General features: G+C 37.9%; 1 protein-coding gene across 1 annotated transcript in view; it reads left to right on the top strand.

Annotated features, from left to right (window-relative positions):
* Positions 1 to 13,353, top strand: part of ADGB (androglobin) — a 139,949-nt gene that overhangs the window by 62,802 nt on the left and 63,794 nt on the right. Inside the window, 6 exon segments of the mRNA XM_039846958.1 lie at positions 2,200 to 2,233; positions 3,073 to 3,256; positions 3,433 to 3,496; positions 6,470 to 6,572; positions 8,984 to 9,125; positions 10,943 to 11,057. Of these exon segments, the coding sequence (XP_039702892.1) occupies positions 2,200 to 2,233; positions 3,073 to 3,256; positions 3,433 to 3,496; positions 6,470 to 6,572; positions 8,984 to 9,125; positions 10,943 to 11,057 (642 nt within the window).

Below are 13,353 nucleotides of genomic sequence, written 5' to 3'. Positions count from 1 at the left end.
GGTGTACAAATATCTCTTTGAGATGCTGCTTTCATTTACCCAGATGTGGGATTGTATGGTTGTGTGATTTTTAATTTTTAACTTTTCTCAGGAATCGCCATTCCGTTTTCCACGGTAACTGCACCATTTTATATGTACCCACCTAGAGTGCACAAAAGTTCCAATTTCCCCACATCTTCACCAACACTTGTTATTTCCTGTTGTGTGTGTGTGTGTGTGTGTGTGTGTTTTTCCGTAAGAGTAGCCATCCTTATGAATGTGAGGTGATAGCTCCTTGTAGTTTTAATTTGCATTTGCTTAAGAGTTATTGATGTTGAACATCTTTTCGGTGCTTTTTGGCCATTTATATATCTTCTTGGGATAAATGTCTATTCAAGTCCTTTGCCCATTTTTTAATCAGGGTTTTTTGTTGTTGTTCATTTATATATTCTAGATGTTAACCGTCTATCAAATATATGATTTTAAAATAATTTTTTTTTATTCTGTAGGTTGCATTTTCACCCTACTGATTGTGTCCTTTAAATATCAGGGTTTTTAAAATTATTTTCATTTTGATATAGTCCAATTTATCTATTTTTACCTGTGTTGTCTGTGCTTTTGATGTCATATCCAAAAAAATCATCGTCAAAACCAATGTCATGAAACTTCCCCCTATGTTTTCTTTTAAAAGTTTTATAGTTTTAATCTCTTTGTCTTTTGTATCAAATTTGCCATCCAATCTTTCTACTGAATTTCACTTTTCTATTTTTAGCTTCTAAGAGCTCTCTCTTGATCTTTATTATATTTTTGTAGAAGTTTGTTATTTGATAAATGAATGTCCTCTTATCTGATATTACTAATTAAAAAAAAAATTTCTCCCTATGTTATTGTTTCTGTTTTCTATGATTCTCTTCACCCACACTGATTATTTTCTTTTATATAAGAATCTTTCTTCAATTGTCTGGTTATACTTTGTTGGACATATGCATTTAAGGAATTTATTACATTAAAGAGCTACTGATTGGAGGCAGCTTTATGGCATTGATAGAGCTTGGCAACTGGTAGCATTAATTTAGGATAATTGGGGATGAATGAGCTTCATCTGGGGGTGAGATTAGTTCCAAATGTCAGATTCCCCGAGGTTTGTCCTAGGCTCTGGTAAGCTTCTCCCGTAAAAGGTCTTCTAATCTCCTTACTAGGGTGGAACGAGGTCACGGGAATTGGCCTACACTTATCCATCAGTGTTACTGATGCCAGGCAGCTCAGAGTTGCTGAGAATCTCAAGGTTCAGCATGTGAACAATTACTTAATTCCTCTCCTCTCTATATCGTAGCGTATCCTATTTTCCATGGTATCTGCGAACCCAGATCTGAAGATTTCTCATGTAATTTCTTTACTTAAGCCACTTCCGGTGTCCTGTTGAGGCATAAGAATGATAGATGCTCAGTGGATTTGGAAGAAGTGGGAATTTGTCTGTTCCTTCTACAGACATTCAACCCGTTCCTGTGTTTTCATCTCATGTCTCATTCTCTATTTCTCAGATGCCTACTAATTGTTTCTGGGGTCCTAAGGCATGAATGGGCTTTCTTCTCGTTAGCATTTGATATTCAGTTATCATCTGTTACTCATCAGAGACTCTGTTATCATCCCCATCTACTTTACATCATCCAAAATATTGTCAAAATTACCCATCATCAGTCTGTACAAATTTATACCATTTTACCTTTTATACTTATTTTAATTGTGTTCCAGAGAAAACAGAATTGTACATATGGATTCGACTTCATTTCTCTGTTAACATTTTGAGGAACCATTTTTTTTTTTTTTTTGGTAATTTGAAACCAGGCTTTCTAGGTTCTGTTCATTAATTGCCAGTTATAGTATTAATGACAGGTGCCTTGTACCAGTTATATATCTATTCAGGGATATTATTGTTTTAATTTAACTTTTATTATAAGATTCAATCATTTAATAAACTCAAATATTCTGCATTTTAATGTCAAACTTAAATCCTCAATCATTTCATTAAATTCACATCTTTTGCATTTTAAGGTTAACAACAAATTCTGTTTTACTGTATGCTTTACTAAGTATTTTTAGAAATCTATGTCTTCAATGTTTAAAAGACTATTGACTCTAAAAAAATTGGAGTGCTTTAGATAGCTGTCATGTTTTGTTGAATTTATAAATTTTTTTAAATGTGTTTCTTTCAATTCACAGGGTAATATTCCTTCACAAGTTATACCTGGAAAAGGTAAATTAATAATCTTCTCATGACTTTTTTTCATAGACTTCAAAGCACAAAAGGGTCTCTGCTTTTGTGCTTTTAGCTCTAAACAGCCTCTCTAAGTGTCTTCTCTGATGTGCTGAGTCTAATCTGCTCTGGGCTAGAAAAATCAGATAATCTCACTTGTTAAATTTAAGCTTAAAGTCAAAATAAACGACAGTTTGACTAAAGTCCCATGAGTAAAGTTCATGTGTTTTAAGGCATGCACGCCATGATCAAAGCACTGAAGCTACTGCAAATTCCTCGGTTCCTAAATAAAGACTTGGCCAAACCTCAAATCCCACACTGTGTTAGGCAGCAAGTTTAGGTTCAAGAAGCCTGTAAGAAGTTTATGGAATTACCTAATGAACAAGAAATAAGATTACAGAATCACCGACTGTGGAGAGCAATTAAGTCACTGAAATACAGTATCCACAACAGATCTTTCAAGTTTTCATTTCTCCTTCTGTTGTCTGAGCCCTCCCCTCTTCTATGAATGTATTTGTATGGCAGATTTTAAGTACATGAGCCAGCTAATTTCTGTTATAACTCCATAGTCTCTAAAGAACATGTGCACAGATTTATGAAAGTGATTCAGAAATTTCTCAACACTCTACTATGCGTATCATTAGATTCTCCCTGGTTTATAGACATGTCTCTGTATGGACCTCCACAATTCTGAGGCCTGCATGTAAATGTTATCGCAGTCAATGTTTTCTCAAAACTAAACTTTGATGTGAGAACTCCCCTCTATAATTTTCCATGTCTTAATAACGTAACATTTAACGACAGGTGTGTTTGACGTGTTTGTCTTCTGCCATGCACAGATGAAGTTACAGATTCTGGACTGAATGACGCAGCCCATACAGCTAATGGATTTAGTTTGGAGCGAGATTTGTTCAGCCCAACAACAGCAACACAGGAAAAGTCGCAGGAGGAAATTATAGCAATAAATACAGGTGTTTCTAAAGAAATATGGTTAGATTTTGAAGACTTCTGTGTATGCTTTCAGTAAGTATAAATTTTTCATGTGCATTTATTTAAAAATTCTTGTCTCTGAGTTATTATTTTTAAATTTTCATCTGTCTTTATCTTGTTCTGCCTATAACTGAACCTAAGAAACTCAACATGTAGTACTACCCTGTTGCATATAATGACAATAACCTGTTATAAATAATGTTTTTCAGGAAAATATATATTTTTCACAAGCCAAGTTCATACTGCCTTAACTTTCAAAAAACAGAATTCAAGGTAACTATATTATGATTTTTTCTCTTTCCCTTCTTAAATCTTTGATAGAATCATGCTAATAAAAAACACCTTCAAATTTTTTAAATTGAAACATGATTATATTTTAAAAAATTAATTCTTAGGGTTTTCTGCTAATCTGTTATCCAGAGAGTAAGCTGAATTCCACTACCTCTTATGTGCTTCATATGATCGTGTTGTAGTGGTTCAATCCTGAGCTGCATTATTATATAAATTCACATTAATAAATTTTTTCTTTATAAATAAATGAAGGAGAAACAAATAAATTCACTATATTTCAATTTTAATTAAGCGTTTACTAAAGTGTGTGGAGTTCCTAAAACACAGCACATTTTCACTGCCATTTCTGTTATTTTTGCCCATTTTCTCTCCCCCTCCCCCGCCCCGGACTTCATTTCCCTTCATTCTTATTGCCTGCATCTGAGTAGTACTTAGAAATCCTTCAGAACAGCATGGACATCCTTGACCCTGTAAGACCTCCTTCCCTGGCCGTAGAGCCTGGGTCAAGTTCCCTGACTCCATGCACTCTGCATGACCTGTCTTCACCCAGGTGCTGACGGCCCACCATTCCAACTGCTTGATTACTTCTTGGTGTCCCTCCACCCACCCACTTGGTGTCAGCATCTTTAGGGGAAGGACCAGTCCTGGCATAAGGAACTCAATAAAACGTTGTTGAATGAATTAACAAATCTCACCTTGAGTGGACATTTTGAGAGAACTATAAAACACATTCTGGGGAAAAAGTCAACTGTACTGAAACTTGCATGTTACTTGTATGAGGCCATATAACCCTCCCCCACTCCCCCACCCAGGAATAATACCACATCTCCATGAGCACTAGGCACAATTGGGAGAAGTTAAGAGTCTTGGTAGTGACTTTTCCCATTGCACTTGTACTAGATGAAAATACAAGCAGAGAAAACCTTTCAAGCTTTCCACAAGGGATGCTCTTAGCTGGCTGCCTACTTTGAAAGTAAGAATCAAATCTGTAGTAGTGACTGGGAGATGGGAGCAGAGGAAGAAACTGTCAACCTGGTCCTGGAGTCTCTATATAAAGACACCCAAGGAATGCTTTGACTTCATAAAGATAACAGAACTGTTCATTGGGAATAACTGAACTCAGAGTATGGTATAAGAATAATGTGTAGTTTACAGTTAACTTAGCTATCCACCTTCAAATTATTGGCAGTAATAAGATGATAGTCATTTGTGGGTGCTGACTCTGTTACCTGCCCTGAACTGGGTTCTTCATTGCATTAACTGCTCGTAGCAAACCCTATGAAAGGACTATGGTTATCATAATTTTTCAGGTAAGGAAACTGAGGTAGATCCAAGTTGAGTAAACTGCCAGAGATCACCAAACTCGTGAGTGGTATGCACAAGTACCATGAGAACTGGAGTTGTCTGATGTGGAGCCTCTGCCTTTTTTACCAGGTGGCCTTTAGAAGAAGCAGTTTAGTGGCTTTGCAGCCACACTGCCTGGTTTTGAATTAGTGTTCCACTTGGGGTGGGACTCTGAAGGCAGAATTCCTGATTTTAGTGGCCACAGGCACTGTCACCTGAGCAGGGTCCTGGAACCTGAGGGCCCCGCCTCTGCACCTTCCTTAGAGGTTCCATTGGTGCTCAGTGTGGCCCGTGGGGTGGGGGAGGGGCACTCAAAGGTTTCCTGTCTGGCACCAGGGCAGAGTCCTTGATTTCTGGGGCCACCCCAGCCCCAAATTCTCAGACTAAAAATGACAGCAAATGAGCTCTGTGCAGAATATCATGATCAGGCATGCACACTGGGTCTGCCAATCCAAGGGTCCTTCACAGATTTTTGTAGTAAATGTGAGGGAAAACTGTCTTTATTACCCACATGATTCAGCAAAATGGAAACAAATGAAAAAAAAAAGTGTCAAATGCTAAGAATTGCAAAATACTGGAGGAAGCAATCATTTAAACCATTGTTACAGTCTATCAACCATTTCTAGCAATCTTGTCATATTTGATTAAATAACAAAGTTTCCTTTTTCACAGTATTACTAGAGATTTTTCGTTCATATTTTAACTGGTTATTTAAGTATTGTGGTAAAATAATCTGAAAAGCTTTTAAAGTAGTATAATGATGGTTAAATTAATTGAACACGTTTACCATATACCATGAGTCAAAATTATGTTGAAACACAGAATTTGAGAGGCAATAATAGCTCAGTAGTCAAGAATACCAGTCTCAAAGTAGATAGATGGGAAGGTAGATAGAAAGACTTACTTTTGAATCTCAACCTTGCTACTTGCAAGCTCTGTGACCTTTGGAAAATTACTTACCCTCTCTCTGTTTAGGTTTCTTTATTTAGAATTATAAATATTAGTAGTACCGTAAAGGATGGATTGAGATCATATGTGTGTAACGCTTATGTGGCTGTCCTTTAAGGAAAGTTCTGGTTTTACCCAACACTTTTCTTGCATCTCCAAAATGAAAATCCAGCCTGGTACATTAGCATGTGATGGATATATGTCTGAAGATCTTGTAGAAAGAAGGAAGAGAGGGTTTATATCACATACCACTCTGTAAAATACCATAATACGTTCCCGTGAAACATTTCCATTCTCTGCCAAAGTTATCCTGTGGCCCTTCTACCTATCAGGAACCCAGTCTCTGAGCACCGTTTGGCCTGGGCCCAGGTTCCTCTGCTCTTTGTCATTTTTGGAACAAATGTATTCTTTTACTTACGGAGATGAGCTCTGCCTCTCTCTGTCGTGGTGGCCAGACCCCCACACATCCAGCTTCCACCGATTATTGCCAACATTCACCCGGGATGATTTTCTTCATATCGCGAAACCTGTAAAGTACTGATTGTGGTGTCTAGAACACAGTAAATTCTCTATAAACGATAGGCATTGCATTATTATTAGATGTGGAGAACACAGCATTTATAAAGTAATATTAAGTTCAATGGTTGGTCTGATTTCTTGCAGTTCTCCGATGAACGAGTGTCCTACTATCTCTTTGTGGATAGTCTAAAACCTATTGAACTACTGGTTTGCTTTTCTGCATTGGTACGTTGGGGAGAATCTGGAGGTAAGCGAGCTCTGAGAAGATTGCAGTCTTAAAAGCCCAGCTCACTTTCATTCAGTCTAGGAGAAACACATTTTTTTTTTTTTTTTTTTTAGGCCCTGGATAAAGGAACTTGTTTCCTCTTCAGACCCTCTAGGATAGTCATATCATTTCCTATGATCATCGCACTCCTCAGACACCAAGGGCTGTGCTCACTCTTACCACCTGCACCTCTTCTTACTGCAGTTATCTGTTTCCTCTTTGACACACCTAGTCACTTTTTTTTCCTACCCGTACATGTCATCATTATTGATTCTTTCACATTCTGCTAAAGAACATGAACTCTTTCTTCTTTAAATTAACCATTCTGAAGATCTTTTCCTTCATCCCACCTTGGCCCACTACTCTCATGATCATGCTTTAGAACTTATCGTACCGATAATTGCACTGTCTCAATCATCTCAATTTCAAGCTCGCGACTACCACCCCCTGACTCTGCAGTTCACATTTTCCAGAACTCCCACTCCTACAATTTTTGGACTCCACTGGGATCACCATCCAGACACCCTGCCACTTTTTCTATCACTCTTCTCATGTCTTTCTTTCTGTCAGTCCCAGCTTAGTCTCCATGGTCCACCATTGCCCTTGTATCCTCACGTGTACATCAACACAATTGTTCTTACCCTCTCAAGTCAAAATATGGATCGAACTCAACGATGGAATTCTCCGCCTAACCTGTGGCTGCATCAGAGCAGCCGCATGAGACTGGAGTAAAAACAATTGTCCCAGCTGGTCTCGCTTTGAATTGAGGACCGCAGCAGTCATAAAGGCCCCTCAGCACTGATGACACTTCTCCCATTCATTCATTCTCTCACCCTCATTCTCCTAATGACGATTTCCAACCTTCGAATCTTTCTCTCTCTCTTCAAATCTCCAGTACCCACTCTTATCATGCTGTTTTCACTGAAGAAATAGAAAAAAATCCGAAATGACCTGCCTCATCTTTTCACAAAGAACTTTCCCAAGCTCTAGTTAGCTTTCCCTCCTGTTCTAATGGACGGACCATCTGTGTGTCCCTGTAAGGCCAGCCCCTTACACACACACATGCACATAAGCACAAACTATCATTCTTTAATTCTTTGGCCTGCTTTCGTAAAGCATTTATCTCTAACTCAAATTAACAGTACCTGACGCTGTAGAGGTTCAATAAATGTTTTTTGAATGCTTAATATTGAATGTCTTCCCAACATTAAGTGCAGAGATTATGATTTTCCACCAAGATATACCCAATGCTTTGAATGGTATCTACTATATAACAGGACAATAAATACGTGGTTAATAAACTTTTTAAATTTTGGTGGTGTAAGCTTAGTATTTCTACCTAACCAATAACTCCTAAGCCATGCCATACCCTAAAACATTTAAATTCTATGTGTGTAGAAGTATTTCAGATCGTGCTGGGGTCTTATATCCTCAGCTTGAGTGTTATCTGGAAATATGATAAGTATTTGAGATACTTATGATATATGATAAGTATTTGAGGGTAAAATGATACTTATGATATATGATAAGTATTTGAGGGTAAAATGATAAGTCCTAGAGATCTAATAAACAGCCCGGTGACTATAGTTAATGATACTGTATTGTATATTTCAAAGTTGCTAATAGAATAGATCTTAAAAGTTCTCATCACAAGAAAAAGATTTATAACTGTGTGTGGTGATGGATGTTAACTGAACTTACTGAGATAATTATTTCACAATATACACAAATATCAAATCATCATGTTGTACACCTTAAACTCATGCAATGTTGTATGTCAATTTTATCTCAATAATTTTTTAAAAATTTAAATGTATTTTACCCTCAGCTACTGATGAAGAATAGTTGACATTCTTTATTCATTTTAAGAGAAACATTTGAAATTAAAATTTATTTGTCATTCATTTTTTTTGCTATTTCTATACACCATCAAAGCTAAGAATCAAAAGTAAAACCTTAGATAAGCAGTGGACTATTGTAACCTTACTTTGCCACTATTGTAGGAAAATCTCTTATGTTCTCAGATGTGGATTCTTTTCTCCCCTTTAAAATTGCATCTAGATGGATATTGTAATCACTGCCACAGATAATAAAAGTGATGGTATTTCACCACCATGGAATAGCCTCGCCTGTCTTCCTCTTCTCCACTTTTCCATTCCTGGTTTCTTCACTGAGGTGGATGATTATGAGTAGGAAAATAGGACAGGGAGGATATCTGGGTTCCACTTAAGTGTTATTTCCAATAATTACTTACCCAGAGTAATTTCTAATGTTTTGTGAACATTTTTATAATACTGCTAATTTCTATCATTGTTATTATTATTATTAATGCTGTGAAGTGAGGGCCAGCTATAAATTCACAATAAAGTCTTAATATTTTTTACTTCCCCTAGCTTTAACAAAAGACAGCCCCCACGTAGAGCCTGGACTGCTTACAGCTGAAACATTTTCTTGGAAATCGCTGAAGCCACGCAATCTCGTTCTGAAGATTCACACCTATGCTACCAAGGCTGCTATGGTTCGTCTGCCTGTTGGGTATGCAATGACTCCCATTTTCTCTATAGTAAGAACTTTTTTTAAAGCCGTGTAAACAGTTGATTTCTAAATAATTAAACAAATGGACTCTAGGACATCCTTAAGCGATGTCATAAGGAACAGGTCTATCATTATAATTCTTGAGAAAAATAATTTCATGAACAAATACACTAAAAAAAAATGCTGTATACTGAATCTTCTTTTGGTAGAGTCATATTTTTCAGAGTCTAGTAATTTCTTTAGTAAAGAATATGGTTTAAATGCGTTTAAACCAGCATTTCCTGAAATTCATTTATTAAAGAATCCTTTTTGTTTTCTTACAAATCTTTTTATATTCCTTAGCAAGAACTACAATTTTATTTAAAACAGATTGAGAAATTTTGTTTTTCCAACTGGTAGCGTTTCTCCCACCAACCTGTAGTTTTTTTTTACCTGTTGTTGTTTTTGATTTTACCCGCATTTTATTTTTAATTAAGATAAAGTTGACTAAACGCATCACATATTCTATTTTAAAGAAAATACATATAATCAAAACATTTTCTTGGTTTTGACAAATCGATTTCAAAATAGTACTTCATGTTTCAGATGAAATAAATATTTTTACTGGATTTCCCAAGATTATTCATGCTAATTCTATGTGATCGATGAAAAGAATGGCTCTTGCACAAATAAGGAAAGCGTACGCAAAAAAAAATCAAATGCTAAACTATTGGGTGGCAAGCATCCAATATTTCTAGAAAACAATAAATTGATAAAACCACTATTTCTCACACCTGCCCTAAAAACTGTCATGGGGAGATTCTTCCAGATATTATTACTCTGAATGCTCCTTCATCCGGAAAACCAAGGACAGGGAACTAATGAAGAATCTTACATTCACGTTTTACTCCACTGGACCTATCCTATCGACATGTATGTTTTGAACATGCTCTAAGTGCTCAGTAACTGAGGGGAAGCAAACGTCCCTGCTCTCAATAACATTGAAACCTGGTAAGAGAAACACACTTCACATGCATGCAATTATGCATTTGTGAGAAAATGACTACAATATCCGCAAAGCCTGGTTACCACCATGAATTATTTTTGTTGTTAGTGTCTATATAAGAAATGTCTAAGCCTGTAGAGACTTTTTCTAAGAGTTGATTTGAGCCAGACTGATGACAACTGCCAAGAAACAAGATCTCAAATGCTCCGGAAAATAATAGTTGCAGTTTCTTTGATACATTGAGTGGGGTCATAAGGAAGATTGCATGAAGAGGGGAGAAGGCAAAGCGGGGACTGGATCGATCACAGGGTAGCTAACCTGATTTGCTCTTTGATTGTGGCACACTTTAGAATGCGAAGTCTGAAAAGAGGCATTTTTAAGATGCACAAAAGCAACGGGAAGGGCTTGTTTAAGACAGAGGTGAGACTTTTACTAAAGAAGTTGTCTGCCTGGGGCGTTACTAGCCCCCTGACCCGCCCCGTTGGGATTTCACCCTGTGAGGTTACTTTCTGGAGATCCCATTTGGCATCCACGTTAAGGGAAAAATCAAGCCTAATCCCTCACAAGTGACTGCGTTATGTGAGAGATACCTCCAACATGTGCCAGTTTGTCATTCAGTGCAACTATTTTTGTCTGACATGGTGAAATATAGCTTCCACGATCTCTGAGGGTTCTTGAGTGAGCATTCAAAGGTCTTTATGCCATCTTTGTTGAATTCAAGTCTTACTAGTGTTTGACTTTGAGCACAAACTGTCCTCAAGAAACTAACAGAGGCTCTTGAACTCCAAACAGAGGAAACCCATGGTCCTCATATAGTATCCATTCTCTTTAGGAGACATATGCTGCTCTTCAGCGCATATTCGCCAGTAGGGCATTCCATTCATGTCTGCAGCATGGTGACTTTTGTCCTTGGAGATGAAGATGTTGTGCTACCCAACTTTGAGCAGGTAAATATTTTAGCAACTGTGATTTTTTGTGCGTGTGCTTTATTTTCAGAGAATTTGAACTAAACCATATTCCTATCTTTTATTCAACATACCCATTTTTACCTTTTAAAACTGTTAAGTATATCGTGCAAGAAATTCTCCAATATGACATGTATAAGAAACAATCTCGACTCTATTCTAATCTAAAATATAATATAAAATAATATGAAATAATTTCGGTTTTTCTCCAGCTGCCTTCACTCCTGCTCTGTTGAATCCCTCTTCACATCTGTTAACTTCTCACATACATTTCATAGTGTTGTTAATCCTTTGGGAGGTAAAAAGGGTTAGTCCAGTCCTCTTTAATACAGTTTAAAAGTTCGTATCTTATGCTCCTTTCGCCCCTTCCCTGGCCTAAGGAATTTGGAGTACGTGTCTTAAGATTCAGGAGAGAATCCATGGCGAGTTCTGTCACTTCTTCGTCTCCCCCCTCCCCCTAGTTTCTCTTGCTCCTCGTCTCTCACAGGGTGTGAAAGCAGAGGCGAGGTGGGTGGGGCCATCCTCTCCCCTGAGGGTGCCATCTTGGTTTGAGATGGTCTTTAAATGGCATCTTCTTCAAATAGGTAGTTATGTGAAATTCGGGGTCAGAGCTGCAGAGGGCCTTCCCACTGCATCCGTCAGCCTGACCCCGCCCCTCAACCCAATCCACATAGCACATTCTCATATTAATGAGATGGGATCCTCTCGGCCAGACAGTAAACTTCTTATCTAGGGCGGCAACAAGATGGCTTGAGACCAGCTCCCTGATGCTCTGTTTCCGTGGCCCAGACATGGTCCAGGCAGGCATGCATTCTTGCCTCCCCAGGCAGTGGTTCTGCAGGACTCCCTATGGCTGCCTCCTCTCTTTACTGCACCATCTCTCGCCAGGCCTCTCCCTCCTGCTCAGTGGACACAGAAGGAAGATCAGCAAGCCCACCTTATAAACAGAAGTCTCTTATTCCTTTAATTATGCTTACTCTGCTTATTTTAAATTCTTGTGTTTTTTTCTTTCTTTTTTTAAAAATAATTTTGCCATAGTTAGCATGGATTATCCAGTTTGTTCCTTCCATTAGGTGATTTAACTCCCTAGGTGCTTAGTTATTTTGGTCAGTGAACTCATCTTTCCCTGGGGTTATCAACTCCTCCATCTCATAAAAATTACTGAGGCTCAAGGCCAGGCCCCAGTGTTCTTCGGTTCTAATGAAGAAGCAAAAGGGCATTGATTAATCCAAAAGCAGAGAGACTCAAGGTCATCAGAGCCACACGATCATTTTCAGTGCTGCCAACCAACCAGACAACTTTTCTAATCATGGTTTCACCTCAGGAGGAAATACCAGTGAAACAGCCTTTCCCTAGGCTTTGGGCATTCAAGAGGAGGTAATGAGAAATAAATGCATTGAGGTGGCGAATCAGTTGCGTCTGTTTTCATCAGTGTCTCACCTGAGCAGGGAACCTGTGCTGTCCATTGTACCTGCTGGGCCATTCTCAAAATCTCTGCAGGGAACCATGGAGCAAGGATTGCGCCACGGTACCCAGGAGGAAAGGGACGAAAAGAGACTTTACAAAGTTTTCCTCCAACTTCACCCTCTTCATGCGGCTTCCAATCACCTTCCGCTCTGGGCAACTCCTTCACTACCCACCAACTACCCCCCACACACCAATCGAGATAATCTGCAAACTCTTCAGGGTTTTCTCCTTGTTTGCTTCCAAACTACAGATTTATTGCAATTCAACATCTAATTCTTTTCTTTCTTCCAGTATTACTGATGTGTAACTGACAAATAATATTGTAAGGTGTTTAAAGTGTACATCGTGATGATTTGATATAGATTTACGTTATGAAAGGACATCCCCACCTAGTTAATGTATATATTCATCAATTCACATATTTACCATTGGAGGCAGGAGTGGTGAGAACATTTAAATTCTACTCTCTTAGCAAATTTCAATTATATAAAACAATGTTATCAACTATTACCACCATAATTTACTTTAGGTCCTTAGACCTTATTTGTCTTACAGCTGAAAGTTTATACCCTTTTACCAAACTCTCCCTATTTCCCCCACCCTTCAGCCCCTGGCAACCACTTTTCTACTCTCTGTTGCTGTGAGTTTGACTTTTTTTTATTATTATTATTATTTAGATTCTACATATAAGTGACACCATGAAGTGTTTTTCTTTCTCTAACTTATTTCACTTAAGTACAATGTCCTCAAGGTCCATCCATGTTGTCACAATTCCAAGATTTCCATCTCTCTCACGGCTGAATAATATTCC

Source organism: Pteropus medius, unplaced genomic scaffold, assembly GCF_902729225.1.
Source record: "Pteropus medius unplaced genomic scaffold, Ma_sr-lr_union100, whole genome shotgun sequence".
NCBI lineage: Eukaryota > Metazoa > Chordata > Mammalia > Chiroptera > Pteropodidae > Pteropus > Pteropus medius.
The sequence above is the reverse complement of the archived record's forward strand: the minus strand, read 5'-3'. Positions and strand labels throughout refer to the sequence as shown.